This window comes from Manis javanica, chromosome 3 (assembly GCF_040802235.1).
Source record: "Manis javanica isolate MJ-LG chromosome 3, MJ_LKY, whole genome shotgun sequence".
NCBI classification, from domain to species: domain Eukaryota; kingdom Metazoa; phylum Chordata; class Mammalia; order Pholidota; family Manidae; genus Manis; species Manis javanica.
The window spans coordinates 98,925,766-98,946,167 of NC_133158.1; the positions used below are offsets into that span (position 1 = coordinate 98,925,766).

At 34.4% G+C, this 20,402-nt stretch overlaps 2 protein-coding genes across 9 annotated transcripts in view; both read right to left on the reverse strand.

Annotated features, from left to right (window-relative positions):
- SAMSN1 (SAM domain, SH3 domain and nuclear localization signals 1) overlaps positions 1-20,402 on the reverse strand; it is a 448,469-nt gene that overhangs the window by 355,944 nt on the left and 72,123 nt on the right. The gene's annotated exons all lie outside the window — the stretch shown is intronic.
- NRIP1 (nuclear receptor interacting protein 1) overlaps positions 469-20,402 on the reverse strand; it is a 92,058-nt gene continuing 72,124 nt past the window's right edge. For 3 of the 4 annotated variants that reach the window (XM_073231826.1, XM_037012635.2, XM_037012631.2), the window contains one exon: positions 469-7,682. In XM_073231826.1, the coding sequence (XP_073087927.1) occupies positions 3,860-7,330 (3,471 nt within the window). In that variant the 5' untranslated portion in view covers positions 7,331-7,682 and the 3' untranslated portion in view covers positions 469-3,859. Of the gene's footprint in view, positions 7,683-13,901; positions 13,994-20,402 lie in introns of all 4 variants that reach the window. The other variant, XM_037012637.2, reaches the window with a different exon arrangement.

Genomic DNA, 20,402 nt, shown 5'->3' on the forward strand with positions numbered 1-20,402 from the left:
AACCTGTTAGGAGCTGCAAAATTTTCACTTGTAGATTATAATAGACCTAATTTAGTACCAGAAAGTAGAAACTCATCTTTGAGAAAACAACTTCCTTCTAAATTATCACTTAACATGTACTTGTAAAATTGTTTCCAGACCGTCAGTTCATAATAGTTTTTTTCTTTTTTTAACACTGTACAAATTATTTTTCCCCTTGAATAGTGATAATTCTGTTTAAACACCAAACAACAGACTCAAAGATAAGTAGGACAGGCTATTGACTGATTGTCTTTTTGAGCTGTTTCAATTGCCCATCACTAGATACACTAACTTGCTGAACATCTTTGTTTTCCCCTTTGTTTTTCTGAGAAGGGTAAATCATCCCTGAAGACTAATTGCTATTTTCACGAGAAACTTTTTATGTTTCTGGAAAACCTAAAAACCAGAGAAAGTGCACAAAATAACAGTCATTTCAAACCAAGACAATGCATTTTTTCTCATTTATTCAAATTCACTGCAGGAAGTAAACACTAAAAGATTAAAAAAAGAAAAAACTCAACACTGCTGTATGTACAGATTCATGACATCACATGAAGAAATTAAATTTCTAATAAAAATGACAAGTTATGTTACTGAGATCGCATCAAAATTGGTTGTGTAAACCCTAGAATTCATACCATGAATGGTGATGTGCCTGAATGCCAGTATGTATACTGGAATACTCGTGGTATATTACATTTCCAATAAGATTAAAAAATTCATGAGAGTAGCTGCGTGAACTTTATGTTGAAAAGTGGCTGACTTTATTTTAAAAAGTCTTAAGACCCTTGGATTTGAAGCACATTCTTTCACAAAGCTTAAACCACAGAAGTCATGTCTAGAAATGGAATACTGTCATGATGGGATGAACATCTGATCTGACTTGTTAAGACATTTTGCCAAATGCACAGATGCACAGGGTCCCCCATGCACTTTTCATGCAGCAAGTAATCTCACAACTTAAATAAAAAGTTTAATTTACACATTTGTCCAGACTTGCAACTGTATACATACATGCACGATTTTTAAACCTGTCTTGATTATATTTACACTTATACATGGAATATACAGACACCAAAGAGATTAAAAGGCTTTTCTGTTGCGTTAGAACAATACAAAATATGTATTTTTCATTAAGGAAATCACTATTTACATCACCTTTAAAAACCAATTTTAACCTCATGTAACAAGTCAATATATATATATATACATATTATATATATATATATGTGTGTGTATATATATATATAAAATATATAGTCTCACCAGTTTACTCTTCTGTAAGATGCAGCAGAGTAAATGGGTAATGCTACCTTACTGATGTCAGTGATTGTTGTAGTACCCTTTCACAAATGACATAGGAAGAAATTGTCTAGATATATAAAATAGTCCTTGAAAATGCATCTATGTGCATCCTTGTATATACATATGCATAAACAAAGTGAATTTATGAATGTATGCCCTTTCTCAGTGCTCTTTAAAAATCATTCTAAACAAATTGGGGACAATCTCTAGTAAATCAGACATCAATCTGTAGTCATGTTTATTTACTTATCACATATCCTCATTCTTGTAACTAACAACAAAACTAACCAACCAACCAATGGAACAAACAACAATGCTGGCCCTTCTTCTTTCCTGACCTAAATTTCATCCCCTTGTAAAAACCCATTTTCCTCTAATCAAGGGGGAACACCAACATTTTCTCTAGCATGCCTCTAATGCTCCAGACCAATGGCAGGAAAAAATGACTCGCTTAAAAGCTTCTTATATAGCGTACACAGTAAGATTGTCAACAGAGTAAATATGGGATGGAGTAGAATATATTCACTGGCCAGTGGAATTTTCATTTCAGAATAAGCATATGCCTTCATCTCTCCATGATGTAGTGTAATATTCACTCCTATTTTATGATATGTCCAGTAACTATTTACAAACCATCTTGAGAAAAAATAATCATTTAAGGTTCTATATATTAGGAAATACCACCCATTTTCAATATAAAAATCTTAGAAACAACTTCACATAGATTTCCTTCTAATTGGTAGTTGATTACATAACAATTTTTTGATAGGTCAGTTGCTTATCTGGTACACAATTAAAAACAAAAATATCTGGTGAATGAACCATGGAGTATAAAAACTGAACTTAAAAACATGGACTTGTTTCAAAACTGAAAACTCATGTGGCTCAATAATATATCCAGTTCTTTCAAGACAACATAAGTATTTTAGTCGTTATTTTAAAATAATAGATCCAATATAGAGTACAAATCTGTCTTGTGTACATGCCCTATGTATTTTTTTGTTCAGTCGATCTGAGTTTAGTGCCTTTCTTGGGTTTGAAACTATAAAATACTTTCTTTCATCTTTGTCAGCATTGTTCTTGGGACAATGATTTTAATGGGAATGAAGAATGTATTCAGGAGAAGTTTCCAAATCATCCTGGAATCACCTGAGTTTGTAAGTGGCCCTGTTATTCTATTCCTAAGGCTAATTACATAGATGTTAATCATTAGAACACTAATCACAGATTTTCCTGAGATGTTGAGCCAGATATGAAAGCTGTCCCCTCCACCCAATTTTTTTGTCATAAAAAGTATTCTGAACCCTATTTCCAAAGATCTAATGGTTATATGTGAACTACAATATTGCAAATTTTGAGTTGATGTGTGATCATATTGGGGAAAATACAGGTATCAATTTTTTTTTTTTTTTTTTTTTACAATCCTGTGTTCTGAGAAAAGTCAAAATCAATGTTTTTCAAACTTTAGTGAACAGAAATACCCAGGAAGTATGTTAAGACACAAATGGAAGATTCACAGGTCCACTTAGGAAATATTCTTGTTCTGTAGATGAGATGTTGCCTAGGAATCTGCATTTTAAAACAAGTTCTCTAGATGATTGTAATGCAGGTAGTCCGAGTTCAACTTTAAGAAATTATGGTCATAAAACTCACAGGTACCACACAGATGGTGAAAGCAACTTACAAGAGATGGTGAAAACTGTCCAAAGAAAAGCCATTTTGCTTGTTACCTTAAAAATAATATCTTAAATATTCAACTATTCAGGGAACTACCTGAAGATAAATGTTAACTTTCCTTATTTTGCAAAAGGAGGAATATTAATTTAGTAAAGTAGTTAAAATACAAAAGTGGAAATCTGCCTTTTTTTTTTTAGGGCCTATCAAATTTCCATCAGTTGTAATCAATTTTTTACAAGGTAGTACAAGGTTTAAAGAAATATGTATTGAAAAGGACTTTGGTGGGGCAGATACATTGGGAACCACAAAACCCCTTCCAAGAGTTAAAAATAAATACGCTTTTTAGGAAAAGTGAAAAATGTAAGCATATTTTTTTGAATAAATTTTTAAATTAGATAATAATGAGAAGTGAATTAACACTAGGTTTTTTAATTCAATAATTATTCTTTAAAGAGTTCTTTAACAATCTGGACTTTAAAAAATGTGTTACACAGGCTGACTTCTGTAAGGCAAAATAAAGTAATAAAGGCAGCAAAATGCATTAATCCACAACAGATGGAGATTTCCATTTTAATTTATGCCTATTATTTCTTATTTTATATAAGAATTTCATTCATAGGCTGCTCTGCATACAGAAGTGTTAAAAGAACCAATCGCAAGTTCAATAGTTTCCTCATTACATCTAACATAAAGCAAAAAGTAGTATGCATATTTAAACATCGCCAGTAACCAATACTTTTCAAAATGAAAAAAGTTTCAATTATACCATGCTTTTCTCAAATCATGCTCTTATTTATACATCTCAAGTTCATACTAATTAGTTTTAAAAGATCCAAAGCTGGATGGTAGGTACATTTTATTCTGATTCTTTTTTTATTGTTAGCACGTTTCCCAGAAGTCCATAAACTTCCCCATTTGCGCTATGTGGGTAAGAGGCATTACTTCCCATATGGCTATTATAAGGGCTTCTTAAATTAAAGAAAGAAGCTTTAGCTTCTGCAGTAGGAAGTAACTCTTCTTTGACTGTAACCTGTGAAACCCTTTCAGCAGATGAAGGCTCCCTCCAAATGTCCTTGTCCTGTGTTTCTCGACTGGTAACAGAACTGCCTCCTTTCTGGAGCATGTAATATAGAATTGGGTTAGTTTTGGTCAGTCTTGGAGAGTCTTTCTCATACTCATTCTTATCCACATCTGTAATAACCCATTTAATGGGTCCCTGCTCACTGGGCGTGGAACACCCATTCAGAAGCCCAGATTCTGGCCTAGATGCCACACAGCCCAAGTGCTCAGGAAAAGGAGGACTCATGGGAGTTTTTACTACTCCTGGGTATGAAAATGTCCTATTATCCATGCAACTGTTTGGCTGAGTGGAACTGTACATCAGTCCATTTAAAGAAGAAATGCTGAATTCAGGTTTGCTATTGGTCACATTATTTTTGTGTCCTTTCTTTTTACTCTCAACAGCAGAGTTACTCCTGTGTTGGGACAGATCTCTCACACAGTTTTCTGAGAGAAGCAGTTGTTTCAGAACATTGAAGCTTTTGCTCTCTCTGGACCAACCCCTATGTTCACTTTCACTGCCTGAACCATGACTGGCAGGATATTTAAATTCAAGATCATTTCTGCCAAATTTCAACTCCTGCTGGTTAAGCAAGGACCCATACAGTATCTCCGGAGAACTGTGACTGGTTGCAGCATCGACTATGTTATTTTTCATCTTTTTAAATGGATTTTCTAACGGCTCAGTATAAAGCTTCCTTTTCTTAGGAACCATGCAAAGATTCTTTGATTCTAGAAGTGTCAGTTCCCTATTTCTTCTGTGACTGTTGTCCAGATCATCTGCCAAATAACTCTCTTGATTTTGTCTCAGCAATCGACTTAACAGACCATTCTTTGAGAAGGAAAAATCCTGAGGCAAAACAGGCTCCGATGTAAAGTCTTCAGACACTGGTAAGGCTGCTGTGCTTCTCTGCACGGGAGGAGCCATACCTAAGAATGGGGCGCCCTTAGCATCATGGCTCATGTGCACATTTGTGTTATGAATATGTAAGTCATCACAAGGCTCAGATTTTATTTTTACCATCAGTATTTGTTCACTTAAAGCTCTTTCTGGATGTTCCTGAGTACTTTCATCTTTCAAAGGAGTTTTCTCTTTCTTTTCACTTTTCCCTTTGTTGGGGTTTCCCAGGAGCAACTGAAGGACAGTGCGCCTTTCAAGCAGGTTTTCTATTGCAGAACCAGAAAGTCCTGATTCAGGACCTGTTGCTTGACTACTGAATGTTTTATTTTCTTCTGCAGCATTTGGTTTATTTGAGACCAGAGGGCTATTTAATCTATCAATCATACCTACAGGTTTATCTGGGGTTATATTCAGCAACTGTTTATTGGGTCTCTGCTCTTCCCCTACTGTGGAAGACTGCATTCCACATTGAGCTAAATTTTGTAACAGTTTACTGGCACTGAAAGTTGCAGAGCTTTGTGCACCTTCATTCTGGACTGGTTTCTCTCCTTGTGATTCTTTGCTTTTTGTAAGGTCCATCAAGTGGTTAGATGCAGTGTTTGTTGGCTTTTCGGACTGAGAGCCAGAGGCATATGGTGGGGAATTCCATCTGATGACCAGAGGGTGCTGGGAAAGATTGATGGGAGACTCTGCTTTGGTAGATCCAAGTACTGGTGGAGTGCTCACTGGAGGAGTCCTATCTGTACTGGGGCTTTCTATCACAGAAGTCCTCATGTAATTCTGTGTACTGAACTTTGTCCCATCACTGTATACTTCCTGAGGACTGTTGTTTCTTTCTACATTTTCTTCATTCTTATGGCCAAGTAGCAATTGAAGAAGTGTTACTTTCTGGTGTGAATTTAGCTTAGAATTCTTTGAGGTATCCTGATCTTCTTTGATATCTACATCGGGGACTTTTGGATCCCAAGTGTTTAGCAAGGACTGAGTTAAGTTATCCAGAGAAACAGGCTGGTCAGGTTCTGGTTTTTCGATTCGGTGTTTGCAAGACAAGTCTATGGGAACACAGTTGGAATAAGAACTTTCATCACCACTGCTATCATCTGTAAAACTAGGATTGTTATCTGAGTATTCATCAATAGTTGTAGGTGTACTACTATCCTCAAATATGCTTCCTCTCTCACTATGACTGTGTCCATTCATTGGCTTAGATGTGGTCTGACTTTTAAGAAGATGTAAAAGCAAACTATTATTAGCAGCTTGTTTTATATTGTTTCTTTCCAGTGAGTTCTTATACCCTGAATTTTTTTGGGAAGAAGGAACAATACTTGTTGGACTTTGAAATGCTGTACTTTTGCTAGCCATTAGTTTGCTTGATGTTCTTGCCTGACCATTAAGATGGCCTGACATTCCTTTTGGGAGCTGGAAACTGCCAACATCCTTCTGGCCATTTTCTTGTAATCTGGCCATAGCAGCGAGTCTTTCGCTTGCTGCCTGATTTGCATTTTGTGTTTTTAAAGCATGTTCCCGAGAATACTGCTGTAAATGGGCTTCGCTAGAAAGGAGTAATGCTAATTGGCTACAAGCAACACTAGGCTTGGGTGAGGTGGCAGGACTAGCCCTTTTCTCCACCATGCTTGCAACAGCCTGTAATCTTGCAGCACATGACAAGGGTTCACTCATGACTTTTGTTCCACTTTGTCCAACATGATGAGGTGACTCTGCAAACTGATCTCTGATTAGGTTTTTAGTTACATCAGGGAGATTGGTATCAGGCTTCTGCTCTTTAGATTTACTTTTTTTCAGCAAAGTTTTTAAGTGACTTGATGCAACACCATAGCACCTTAAATCTTTCTCCACTTTTAAAGAATCATGACTGAGGGCATATCCTTGTTCCTTGAGGCTCTGCCTAATTTGTTGTGACAGAGCAACAGTCTGTAGCCTAGAGCTGAATGACTGAAGCAAAGAGGCCAGCAATGTGCTATCCTGTTTGCCTTTAGGCACACTGTCAACCATGCCAGCCAGCAAAGCTTCCTTCTTTGCATTTAAATGCACGATGGAATCAGACAGCCTCTTCCGCTTCGCTGCATTCCAGTCTTCAGAAGACTGCAATAGTCTGGCTTTTTTAAGATGAAGCATGCCAGATCCCTGATATGTATGTGTACTGAGAACTGGACCATTACTTTGACAGGTGGGAAATGTATTACTAGAAATGTTAAAGTTCTGATCTTCTTCATTACGCCCAGCAGACTTTTTGTCAATGGCAGTACCTGATCCCTCTGCTGCCTGATGCATTAGTAATCCTTCTAGGTAAGTTAAAACAACAGAATCCTGGTGCACATCAGAGCCAAGCTCTTCTCCATGAGTCATGTTCAATAGAAGTATTCACAAGGGCTTGGTTTCTTTTCACTTTCAAGAATGGTTTTCTGTGGGTGACTGATATATAACTTATTTTAATAAGTGACTGTCAGTTTATCACCTTCCATAGTAATTAGACTGAGTTGTACTGTTATATTCCAACCAGGATTTCTCCCGGCAATGACAAAATAAAAGGCAGGCAAATTCCAATGTAGTCTGACCACAGAGCTGATAACTCCTAAGCAAGAAGCAGAAGAATTCCTTAACACACAGGGCTGAAGCAGCAAGCAGATATAATCCTTAGTGAATATATTGCTTCTCCTTCTTCATCTTTTGTTCCCCATTGAATGCAAATGTCAGTGTTCTAAAAAAATAAAAATAAAAAATTGTTAAGGAGGTACAGAACTACAATTATGCAATGATACCTATAAATGAAAGAATATAGTACTTGAAAGTTTACATGTGTTCACACATATACATTATAGCCACTTTTTTAGTGATCATTATTTCTATTAAATTGGAAATCTCTACTGGAAATCCTATGGATTAATCCATAGTGTTAAAATAATCAAATAAGTTAGAGAAGAGAACATACTTTAGTGTTATATAACCAGCTTCCAAAGCTCACCAAGTTTTTGAATTTCCATATGCACATTTTTGGCAAAGTAATGGGAATGCTAAGTCTCCTGTAGGGCGACATAGCTCTATAAGGAAGCTAGGAGGAGTGTTCTTACATTACTGGGAGCTTGCAGAGAAAGGAAAAGAGAAACATATGACATCTCTCATCTGATGAATGTGACATGGGACTGAGGCATATGGAACAGATTCACTTCTTACATTATCCTCCAAACCTCAGACATCCCACAACTAATTCATAGAATTTCTATTTTCAAAGAAGTGGAAGCACTAACAAGTATAAGATTATTTTATAGGCTCATACAAAATATGTATCATCAGTCATATCCATAAGCATTTAAATATAATTAATCACAAGCTTATTCACCCATAGTTTTCACTATGAATATTAAAAACAGAAGAGACTGATTCTTAACATTCTCATGAAGGTCTATCAAAAGTTTAATGTGTCTGTTTTTAAATCATTACTCATATGCTCTATGTAGAAATTTTAACGTGAGGTTCATTCCTAGCACATGCAGGAGACAGGTTACAAGCAAAAATGTAACCCGAAGTTTCTAGAACATTCCTAACATAAAATAACCTTATCCCCACCCATGCCACTTTTTTTGTATGACTTCGTTTATAAATATAAATAAATTAAAATACTATATGTAATTTGAAAAAACTTTTTCAAAAGTTTTAAAATGAAAATCATATACCTAAACAAATATGTTAGGGTACTTGTACCAATTTTTGGTTTAGTAAGAGTGGTTACTATAATATGTGTCAGTGTAACTGTGTGTACATTATTAAGCTAGTACATCATCCCATGGATAAGAAACTGAGGGAAGATGAGTAATTATTTCCAGAAAATCCTGTCTAAGTCAAGGTGGTTAATTTTCACTAATTTTTTTTCTCTGTTGCATTTTTTATTTATCAGTATATTCAGTTTTATCCTTTTTCAGTAATTCCTTTCTTCATTAATTTTTTTGAGAAGAAATTCTATGAATAGTACCAATTACATGAAGCTGTGAGAGGAAAAAAGAGATTCTCACAGAAACCTGCTTTTAAATAAGATGAATTTGTACACATAAGGTTGTGCTTCCTGAGATACTGCTTCAGGCTGTATTCAGCGGCAACATATACCACCATTCCAGCAGAAAATGAAATGCCTGAGAAAGGAATTCTGAGACTACTTAAGGCCCAAATTCACTCAGACCCTACTACTGAAAACACTTCAGGGAATTGGGTGGGTCAAATTACTTCAGGTAACTTCCTTTCCTATCCATCAAAATACTGAAGTGGGAGGAGTCATTAATAAGTCTTGCCTTCTCATTTCTATAGTACAGAATTTAGTTAAGAAATTGAGAAAAAAAGAAAAGAAGGCATAATACCTGCATACTGTACAGCTTATTGGGACCTGTGCATAATAGGATATAATGTAAAATAGTATAGCCACCTAATAATTAAGACTACTTAAGGTTAAAACAATTTAATTAAAAATTAGCATCAGCCTGAGTCATTTTATCAAAAAGACAACCACATTATTTTTGAATCACAAACATATAATTTGCTTGCTTTTTGATGTTTTTATATGTATTACTAAAGAATAGTGTCAGATATTTACCATTATAGGCATACCTCATTTTATTGTGCTTTCCAGATATTGCATTTTCTACAAACTGAAGGTCTGTGGCAACCATGTCTCAAGCAAGTCTATTGGCAACATTTTTTCCAACAAGCACTTGCTCACTGTGTCACTTTGACACATTTTGGTCATTCTTTCAAACGTTTTAGTTATGGTGACCTGTGATCAGTGATCTCTGATGTTACTATCGTAATTGTTTTGGGGTGCCACAAACTGCCCATATAAGATGGTAATAAATTGATAAATGTGTGGGCTCTGAATGCTCCATGGACAGTCGTTCTGTCTCTATCCCTCTCCTCGGAATTCCCTATTCCCTCAGACATGACATTATTGAGATTAGGCCAGTTGATACTCTACGTAGTCTCCAAGAGTTACTGTGAAAGGAAGAGACACACATCTGTCCCTTTAAATGGAAAGCTAAAAATGATTAAGCTTAATGAAAAAGGCATGTAGAAAGCCAAAACACACTGAAAGCTAGGTTTCTTGAGTCAAACGTCCAAACTGTGAATACAAGAAAGAGTTCTTCAACTTGAGGGAAATTCAGTGAAATAATAAGAAAGCAAAAGAGCCTTATTCTGAGATGGAGAAAGTTTTAGTGGTCTGTATGGAAGATCAAACCAGCCACAACATTCCCTTAAGCCAAAGCCTAATGCAGAGCAAGGCCCTAACTCTCTTCAATTCTATGAAGGCTGAGAGGGGTGAGGAAGCTGCAGAAGGAAAGTGGGAAGCTAGCAGAGGTTGGTCCATGAAGGTGAAGGAAAGAAGTCATTTCTGTAACGTGAAAGTGTGAAGTGAAGCAGCAAGTGCTGATGGAGAAGCTGCAGCAAGTTATCCAGAGCATCTTGATAAGATAATGAATGAAGGTGGCAACCCTGTAAACAACAGATTTTCAATGTACATGAAACAGCCCTCTATTGGAAAGAGATGCTATCTAGGACTTTCATAGCTAGAGAGGAGAAGTCAATGAATGCTTGGTTTCAAAGCCCCAAAGGACAGGCTGACTCTCTTGGTAGGGGCCAAGGCAGCTGGTTACTTTTAGTTGAAGCCAAAGTTAGCTCATGTACCATTCTGCAAATCCTAGGGCCCTTAAGAATTATGCTAAATCAACTCTGCCTGTGTTCTCTAAGTGGATTATCAAAGCCTGGATGACAGCATATCTGCCTACATCTTGGTTTACTGAATATGTTAAGCCCACTGTTGAGACCTACAGCTCATAAAAAAAGATCCCTTTCAAACTTTCACATTCATTAACAATGCCCCTGATCATCCAAGAGCCCTGATGGGGATGGGCACTGGGATTAATGTTGTTTTCATGTCTGCTGGCACAACATCTACTCTGCAGCCCATGGGCCAAGGCGTCATTTCAACTTTCAAGTCCTATTATTTAAGGAGTACATTGTGTACTTCGCCAGTGATTCTTCTGATGGATCTGGGCAAAGGCAGTTGAAAACCTTCTGGAAAGCTGCAGATGCTATTATGAATATTTGTGATTCATGGGAAGAGGTCAAAGTATCAACATGAGCTCGAGTTTGGAGGAAGCTGATCAGCCCTGATGGATGACTTTGAGGGATACAGGACTTATGTGAAGAAGCAATTGCACACCCGGTGGAAATAGCAAGAGAACTAGAATTACAAGTGGAGCTTAAAGATGTGGCTGAACTGCTGTGACCTCATGATCGAACTTGAATGGAAGAGGAGTTGCTGTTTATGGATGAGTGAAGAAAGTGATTTAATGAGGTTGAATCTCCTCCTGGTGAAGATGCTGTGAAGACCATTGCAATGACAATGAAGAATTTAGACTTATTACACAAGCTTCGTTAAGAAAGCAGCATGGCAGCAGGGCTTGAGAGACTGACTCCAATTCTGAGAGTCCTTCTGCAGGTGAAACACTATCAGAGCATCTCACGCGACAGATGAATGATTTCTGGAAGGGAGAGCCCAGTGACGAAATAAGCTTCACTCTTGTCTTCTTTTAAGAAATTGCCACAGCCTCCCCAACCTCCTGCAACCACCATCTACATGGAGGTAAGACCTTCTACCAGCAAAAATACGGACTTGCTGAAAGCTCCGATGATAGTTATCATGTTTTAGTAAAGAGGTTATGTTTTAATTAAGGTATGTATATTATATTTCAAGACATAATGTTATTGCATAATTAACAAACTTCAGTGTCGTGTAACAATAACTTTAATATGTACTGGGAAACCCCAAAATTCATTTGACTCACTTTATTGTAGTATCTGCTTTCTTTGGGGTGTTGTGGAACCAAGCCCACAGTATCTCTGAGGTATTCCTGTGCTTGAGAACATTCAGTTAAAAATATCTAACTATCAATACATATTTAAAAATTGGACTTCTTTAGACATTTGCACACTGTGTATTTAAAAGTGGAATATTTTAATAAAATATTGTGATGCATTTGCTTCTCAGTAGATGCATGGGTTTGCTGCTAAGTTCCACAATGATTTTAGTAGAGCCTATGTACATGTCCATTTAAAGATATTCTGTTCATAAACAAGATAAGGGAGATACTTTACTTATGTAATATATGCCTGTTAAATGATATCTGTGTAAAGGGAACAGAATTATCCAAGACATTTGGTTTATAGGGACCAAAGTGAGTAAGAGTAAGGAGGGGGCAGAAAAAAAATGAATTTAAAATCTCACAAATTTTGCAACTCTAATGAGGTTTTACAAGAAAAAATTTAGTTTAGAAACTGAAATAAATTGTATTAATATCCTGTCTTTAAATATTAGGTTTTTAGATATGATAAGCAATGTAAAGACAGGTTTCTTAATGAACACCAAAAATACATACATATTAAGGGGAAAAATAAAATCTGCCCATTGATAAAATACAAGCTGACTGAAAATGTTTGTGTCAATATAGGTGTCATTTTAGTAGAGTGGTACCATAACATTTAGTGTAAAATTCAATATACCAAGAAGTGACTTACATTTTGATTTTAGATTTACCATCATATATCAAAATCAGCTTTTTACAATTTTAATTAATTCATCTAACCTTCCATACACCAAGAAAAGCAGTCATTCACTATTCACCACCTAGGTCCAACAGTTTAATAATAATCAAGTCAATTTATGAATAATTTACAGAATGAGAATGAAGGAATAATGTTAAACAACTTTCATTAGAATTTTTAATTTAAATTCACTAGAATTTACAGATAGCAAACCAATTCTTAATTTTTATTTTCCTGGTTTTGAAGGACAACATATCCAAAATGGGCAAGACACTTTGAAACTGATAACTCATCAAGGGTAATACATGTACCCAGAAATATCATGTCACTACTGATTTCCAGATTTCACATACGTTTGTGTCTAAGAGGTTGTAGCTTTATTATTACTTTTGGGTCTTCTTTTTGTACTTGTACAATTCAAAGTGTGCTGGTTTGAAAAACTTCAACAGCTCATAATTATAATGAAGAGAGGAGAAAAGTCTTCCTTGTTTTATAATTGCAAAAAATTTTTTGGATTTATTAACACCAATTACAATCACCAGTATGATGAATTATTTCATTTCCATGACAAGTATTTTCTTCGGGTTTCATTTATTACAGATCAGCCATCAGTATTTGTCCACTTATGAACTGTTTCAAATAAATCTGAGAGTGCCAACATCATAAAAGAAGAATGAATACTGCCATACACTGTTTGAACAACAGTTGAGGTTCTTGTCATAAAACAGAGTGACGAAGTCCTTCCTGTTGTGCAACTAAGTGAATAAAAATCCTGTATTTTTCTTTTTGTCTCTAGAACTTATATCATTATGGTAATGCTGTGAGGTGATCAATGTATTAACTGGTAATCATTCTGCAATATATATCCATATCAAATCATCATGTTGTGCACCTTAAACTTACACAATGTTGCATGTCAATTATATCTCAACAAAACTGTATGAAAAGAGAACTATATTATTTAGTAATTGATTCCTGAGCTTGAGAAAATTAATCTATGATATTGTTATATAAAGAAAATCTTCAGAGATGGTGTTAAACAATATCACCATTGTCATTCATGTCTAGAGTGCTATTAGCAGCCTCTACATTCATCCTGATTCTCTAATTGAAGCACCTTCCTAGGCCAACTTCTTATCTTTCTGACATTACTGATGGAAAATGAAAAATACTGAATTCTCTGTTGTGTTTACTAAAAATTAAAAACTAAAAACAAAATGTAAAGACTACAAAGGTAGTGTCTCCAGACTTTCTTTTTTTACATTACTGAAAGAGGATACAGTATTAACGGGCTATGCAATAAGACAACTTATGATACAGTAATATAACTTACTCCACTACTGCATCATCCTTCTTGGTACTTCCCTTTGGCCTATTATTTTCATCTTTCTTTGGCACAGTTGGAAATAAATGATGAATTAACTCCTAAGATTATGAAATGGAAAAATGCTTAAAGATACAGGAAAATTAAGATCACTAAGATATAAAATTTGATTTATAAAAGGTTTCAATGGACACGTGTGGTAATAGCAAAATATGTTTTCTATAAAACACACATTCATCAAAACTTTAAGAAAGGAATAAAAATCATGTTAATCCTTTCCACCAGTATGAAATTTTAAAAACCAGAGCCAAAAAAAAAACCATAAACTGGGTCCAAAGACCCCTGATAGTATGCCAAGGGATAATGCATTTCATGGCAATTTAATGAAATTCATATATAACTACTTTACAGTGTTAAAATTATAAACTGAATCTTTCTTTGGTTAAGTTAAACTTATCTATAAGCATAAATATACCTTTAAAATTTTACAAAATGTAGAGTTTCTTGGTCCATCAGCACATAGTGAAAAAAATTGTTATGGTAAGACAGAATTATTTAAAAAATAATATGATCAAACTAAACCATGAAAAGTACCATTGAATCCAACCATATACATAGATTTTGGGAAAGAACCAAGTTTCAATGCGTAACTAGTTTAGGGAAATACCTAGAATATTGCTTGAATTCAGAGTGTATTTTTTAAAAGCTACATTTTCTTTTCTTTTAAAGTATCTGAAAATATGAAACCATGTTGAAATTAAACTTTTTTTCACAGCTTTCATCAGTAAGACAGTTGTAAATAATCTGCATATTAGCAGTTCTCAAATGGGTCTTAAATTAATTTCTTAAGTAGTTAAACCATTTCCTCTGCAATGTGTTTTGCGATTTCTACTTGAAAATGGTTTATTAAACAAAGGGAAAGTTTGCTGAATTTTTAAATACTTCTTAAAATGGTTATGTCCAAATAATAAGATTATACTTGGATAAATGAAGGATGCATCTACAGGATTCTTTTATGTGGGATTAGTTTTGGCTGAGAATAAACAAGTGTTGAGAAAGGTCTTTCTCCCTGTTTTTAAGGAAAAGATTCAGTATTTTACTAAAATCAAATTGTTAATTAAAAACACTGAAATAATTAAACATCTATGAAGTCAATTTGTATGGTATAAATTATATCTAATGAATACCTCCTAACTTCTAATTGTTTCCAAGATATTCCTCCAATTACTTCTGCATTATTCAGTAATACATTTTTGAGTATTGAATTTAAAGGTATGTCTGCAAGGCTGCTTTAATGAACACTTGAATTCTTGGTGGTGGTTCCTCAAAATGCAGAAGTAATCAAAAGGCTACTTAAATGTACCATTCAAGAATAATTCCTACTGGACAATGTTATCTAAATTACACTGTGGATTATTTTAGGGATGCTTTTTATACAAAAGAATAAGAAAACATTAAGATGTTTCATTAAGGATTAGAGGAATAATATCTAAGTACAATTAGATTCCAAAATAACTGAGGTAGTTATTAAATAATTCAGAAAACTCTTGGTTTTGTGTAAGGTGAGACTTTGCAAGAAAGTTTTAAAAGTTGAGCAGTAAACAAAAACCCAAGAAAAATTTATCAAGAGGATGTAACACCAAACATTTTATCCAGATGGATGACATTAACTTTCCAAATCAAGAGCCAATAAAAAATGAGAATACAAAAACCCAACACTTTATTTCTCAGAACAAGACTGGGAAAGTAGCATTTCAGGTGAGCAGCCTGGGGATTCATTGAAAAGTCAAAACTACAGTGAGTCCTCTATTATAAATTAAAAGTTAGCTTTTTCCCAAATCAACAAAGTTATAAATGAAAAAGGAGACATTATAACTGAAACCAAAGAAATTCAAAGGACCATAAGAGACTACTATGAACAACTATATGTCAACAAAATTGGACAACCTAGAGGAAATGGATAAATTCCTAGGAACATACTACTTACTAACTGGCTGAATCAAGAAACAGAAAATATGAATAGAACAATTACTAGCAAGAAGATTGAATAAGTATTCAAGAATATCCCAACAAAGAAAACCTAGTACCAGACAGCCTCATGGGTAAATTTTACCAGACATTTAAAGAAGAATTAACAATTGCTACTCAAGTTCATCCAAAAGATCAAAGAGGAGGAACACTCCCCAACTCCGTCTGTAAGACCAGCATTATACTGAAAACAAGACCAGAAAAGGATACCACCAGGAAAGAAAACTACAGGTTAGTATCCCTGATGAATACAGATGCAAAAGTTCTCAATAAAATACTAGCAAACTGATTAGACAAAATTCAATATCCCTTCATAATAACTCTGAACAAATTAGGCATAGAAGGAACATATCTCAACATAATAATGGCTATACATGACAAATCCACAGCTAACATCATACTCATCAATGGTGAAATGTTGAAAGTTTCTGCTCTAAGATCATGAGCAAGATGAGGGTGCCCACTCTCACTACTCCTATTCAACATAGTACTAGAAGTCATAGCTAGGAGAAATCAGGCAAGAAAAAGAAATAAAGGTATTAGCATTAGAAAGGAAGAAGTAAAACTGTCTTTATGTGCAGATGACATTATAGGTAGAAAAGCCTGAAGACTTGACCCAAAATGCTGTTAGATATAACCAATGAATTCAGTAAAGCTGTAGGATACAAAATTAACATGAAAACATCAATAGCATTTCTATAAATTAATGAATTTTCTGTAAAAGAAATTATCTCATCTACAATAACATCAAAAACAACAATAAATTTAAGGAGATCAACTATCTCTACTCTGAAGACTGTAAGACACTGATGAAAGAAATTGAAGACACAAATAAACGGAAAGGTATCCCAGGTCATGGATTGGAGGAGGTAATAATGTTAAAATGCCAATACTACCAGAGCTATCTAGATTCAATGCAATCCCTATCAAGATTTCAAAGGCATTTTTTGATAAATGTAGAAAAAAACCCTCCCCAAATTTATATGGAATCCCAGGTCCCCAAATAGGCAAAGAAATCCTCAGAAAAAAGAAAGCAGGAGGCATCACACTTGTTGATTTCAAGCGTTAGTATAAAACTACAGTCATCAAAACAGTACAGTACTGGCATAAAAACAAATTGACCAAAGGAACAGAATTGAGAGCCCAAAAATAAATACAAGATTATACAATCAACTAATATTGACAATGGAATAAAGAATATTTAATGGAGAAAAGACAGTCTTTTCAATAAATGCAAGTGCTGAGATAAGTGGAAATTCACATGTAAAAGAATGAAACTGGATCTGTATCTTTCAGCTTTTATAAAAACTAACTCAAAATGGATTAAAGACTTAAATGTAAGACCTGAAACCATTAAACTTCTAGAAGAAAAAATTGGAATAAAGCTCCTTTACATGGACCTTGGTAATGATTTTTTTGGATATGACATCTAAAGCACAGCAACAAAATAAAAAATACACAGGTGGGACTACATTAAACTAAAAGGCTTCTGCACAGCAAAACAAACAAACAAACAAACAATCCACAAGGTTAAAAGACTACGTGGGGAAAAAATATTTGCAAACCATGTATCTGACAAGGAGTTAATATCCAAAATATATACAGAACTCATACAATTCAACAGCAATTAAACAACCCAATTAAAAAATGAACAAAGGACTTGAACAGACACTTCTCCAAAGATTTATGAAAGGCCAACAGGTACAGGCAAAGATGCTCAACCACTAGTTATTAGGGAAATGCAAATTAAACCAAATGAGATATACTGAGATATTTGAGATAAGAGATATATTAAAACTAATGAGATATACTTCATGCCTGTTAGAATGACCATCATCAAAAAGAGATAAATGCTGGTATGGATGTAGAGAAAAGGGAACACTTGTGCAGTGTTGGTGGGATTGTAAATTGGTATAGACACTATGGAAAACAGTATGGAGGATCCTTAAAAAAACTAAAAATAGAATTACCAAATGATTCAGAAAAATTCCATTTCTAGGAATATATCCAAAGGAAATGAAAACACTAACTTCAAGAGATCTGTACTCTTGTGTTCACAGCAACATTATTTACAATAGCCAAGATATGGAAACAACCTAAGTGTCAATCAATGAATGGATAGAGGTCGTGGTATGTATGTGAGTGTGTGCATACACACACATATATATGTACACACACATAGACATACACACACACACACAAAATGAAGTATTGTTCAGCCATAAAAAACAGGAAATTCTACCATTTGCAACAATATAGATGGACCTTGAAGGCATTATGCTAAGTGAAGTCAGAGAAAGACAAAATTGTATGATCCCACCTACATGTGGAATCTAAAAATCCCCCAAAACCAAACCAAACAAACTTAGAAAAAGAGATCAGACTTGTGGTTATCAGAGGCAGAGAGTAGTAGGGTAGGAAATTGGAGGAAAGTGGTTAAAAAGTACGAACTTCCAGTTAAAAGACAAATAAGCAGTAGGGATGTATCGTACTGTATGATGACTACAGCTAACACTGCTGTTATGATACATAAGAAAGTTGTTACAAGAGCAAATTCTATGAGTTCTCATCACAATGAAAATTTTTTTCCCTTTTTCCTTTTCTTTTTATTCTGTCTGTATGAAAAGATGGGTGTTAGTAGAACCTACTGCAGTAATGCATTTCACAGTATATGTAAATCAAACTGCCTTTTTTAATGAGTTATGCCTTAAACTCAGACAGTGATATACATCAATTATTTCTCAATAAAATTGGAAAAGAAATTCTATTCCAAGTGATCATAAACATTTGAAAAATGAATGTTATTTTGCCTAAAATATTGTTTGCTATTTATGATCATGATGTTGAGTCCTTTTCAAAATTGTTCTATATAAAAATACAAGTAAACTTACTAGAACCAAGTATAACAGATTTACTACCACTATGACAGAAGCATAATGAAGAAGTGACAGAAATGAGAAATAAAAAGGTCAGCTTTTGAAAATAATCAAGGAATAAAAGAAACATTTAATTGTTGCCATTTCACAGCAGAGAACAATGAGTGAGTAGTAAAGGAGCAGACCTGAAATTTCATTTATTAGATTCTATTTCTAATTTAGAGAGCAGAAAACAAAAAAGGGATCAAAATTAGTGTATGTACTTGATATAATCTGAATTCCAAGATAGTAACTTTCTTTGTATTATCTCTATCAAAAGATGGATGTGAAATTATACAATTTGATGGGTACCAAAAATATTTTACTCAACTGAAATCCGACCATAAGAGCTTCTTGCCCTCTCTCTGAGGTTCTCATTTTATATGTAAATAGTCTTCAGAGATTGGTAACAGAAACCACTTAAGACCTAAGTGAGTAAAACAGCTGCCCAATTTGCTTTCCATTGCAACCAGAGGGACTTACATATTTTTGCCCAAGGCCAAATTTGCTCCTGACTTCCAGGTCCATCAGCTTTAACTTGCTGTCAGCTGCTTCCACAGGAGTAAAATAGCATCATTCACATTCCCTATTAAAAGACTCACTAGGATGCACTAGTGCTTGACTGACTCAAGTGTTCAACACAAGGACGTATGTATCTGAGGACCTCTTCAACTCTAAAATTTTATTTCTATGATTCCAAGTAATTTATCAAATTATAGTTGATAAAAATGATAAGCATTTTAACTAGTAAGATGATATGCTGTCATAAAGTTATGGTAATAGCCCTGACCAATATGCTTTATAGTCTCTTTAGTGAATTCTAGGGTGAGGAAATGATTCTGAAATAGTCACAGAGCCTACCCACTCAAACCCTCAAAAGTCTTTCATTACTTCTTCAGTGGGGTCACAGAATTTCAAATAAATGTTTATTTAAAAGCTAAATAGCTGTTTATATTCAAGCTGGAGCTTTTGCTTATCTCACAATAGCTATATATTGAATAGAATATAATAGTGAAAATGTAGGATCTTTGAGACAAATGCATGAGAAATGTAAAATAACTGTCCTGGTGACAGAAACAAGAATTCCCTGTAACTGATACAGTGAAATAAAGAGCTTCTTTGTTCTGAAATATCTCCTGAAGGTTTACACGGATTCAATAAAATCTACTATGCATTTTAGTCTGCCTCTAGAGTTAATAAAAAATTAATTTTAAATAAAAATTATGATAAAAAAAGTTGGAGATTTTAAGTTAAAAAGGTTTACAGAATCAAAGGAGCTAAAGAAAGAGCTTAACTGTCAAATAATTTCTATTACAAAAATGCATTACCTTCCTGGATGCTGTGTTGCATTATCTTGAAAACAAAGAAAAACAAAATATTGTTATATAAAGTTAATTCTAACTAAAATCTTAAAGAAACAGGAAGAGAATTATTATATGATTAAGAATACATATGACATTTATTTAGCATTAATATTAGTATCTGTTCACTGCCTTCTACTATTCTCAAAAAAACAATAGTTTATCTGAAGGAACACAAAATAACCATTAACAAATTACTTCGGTGG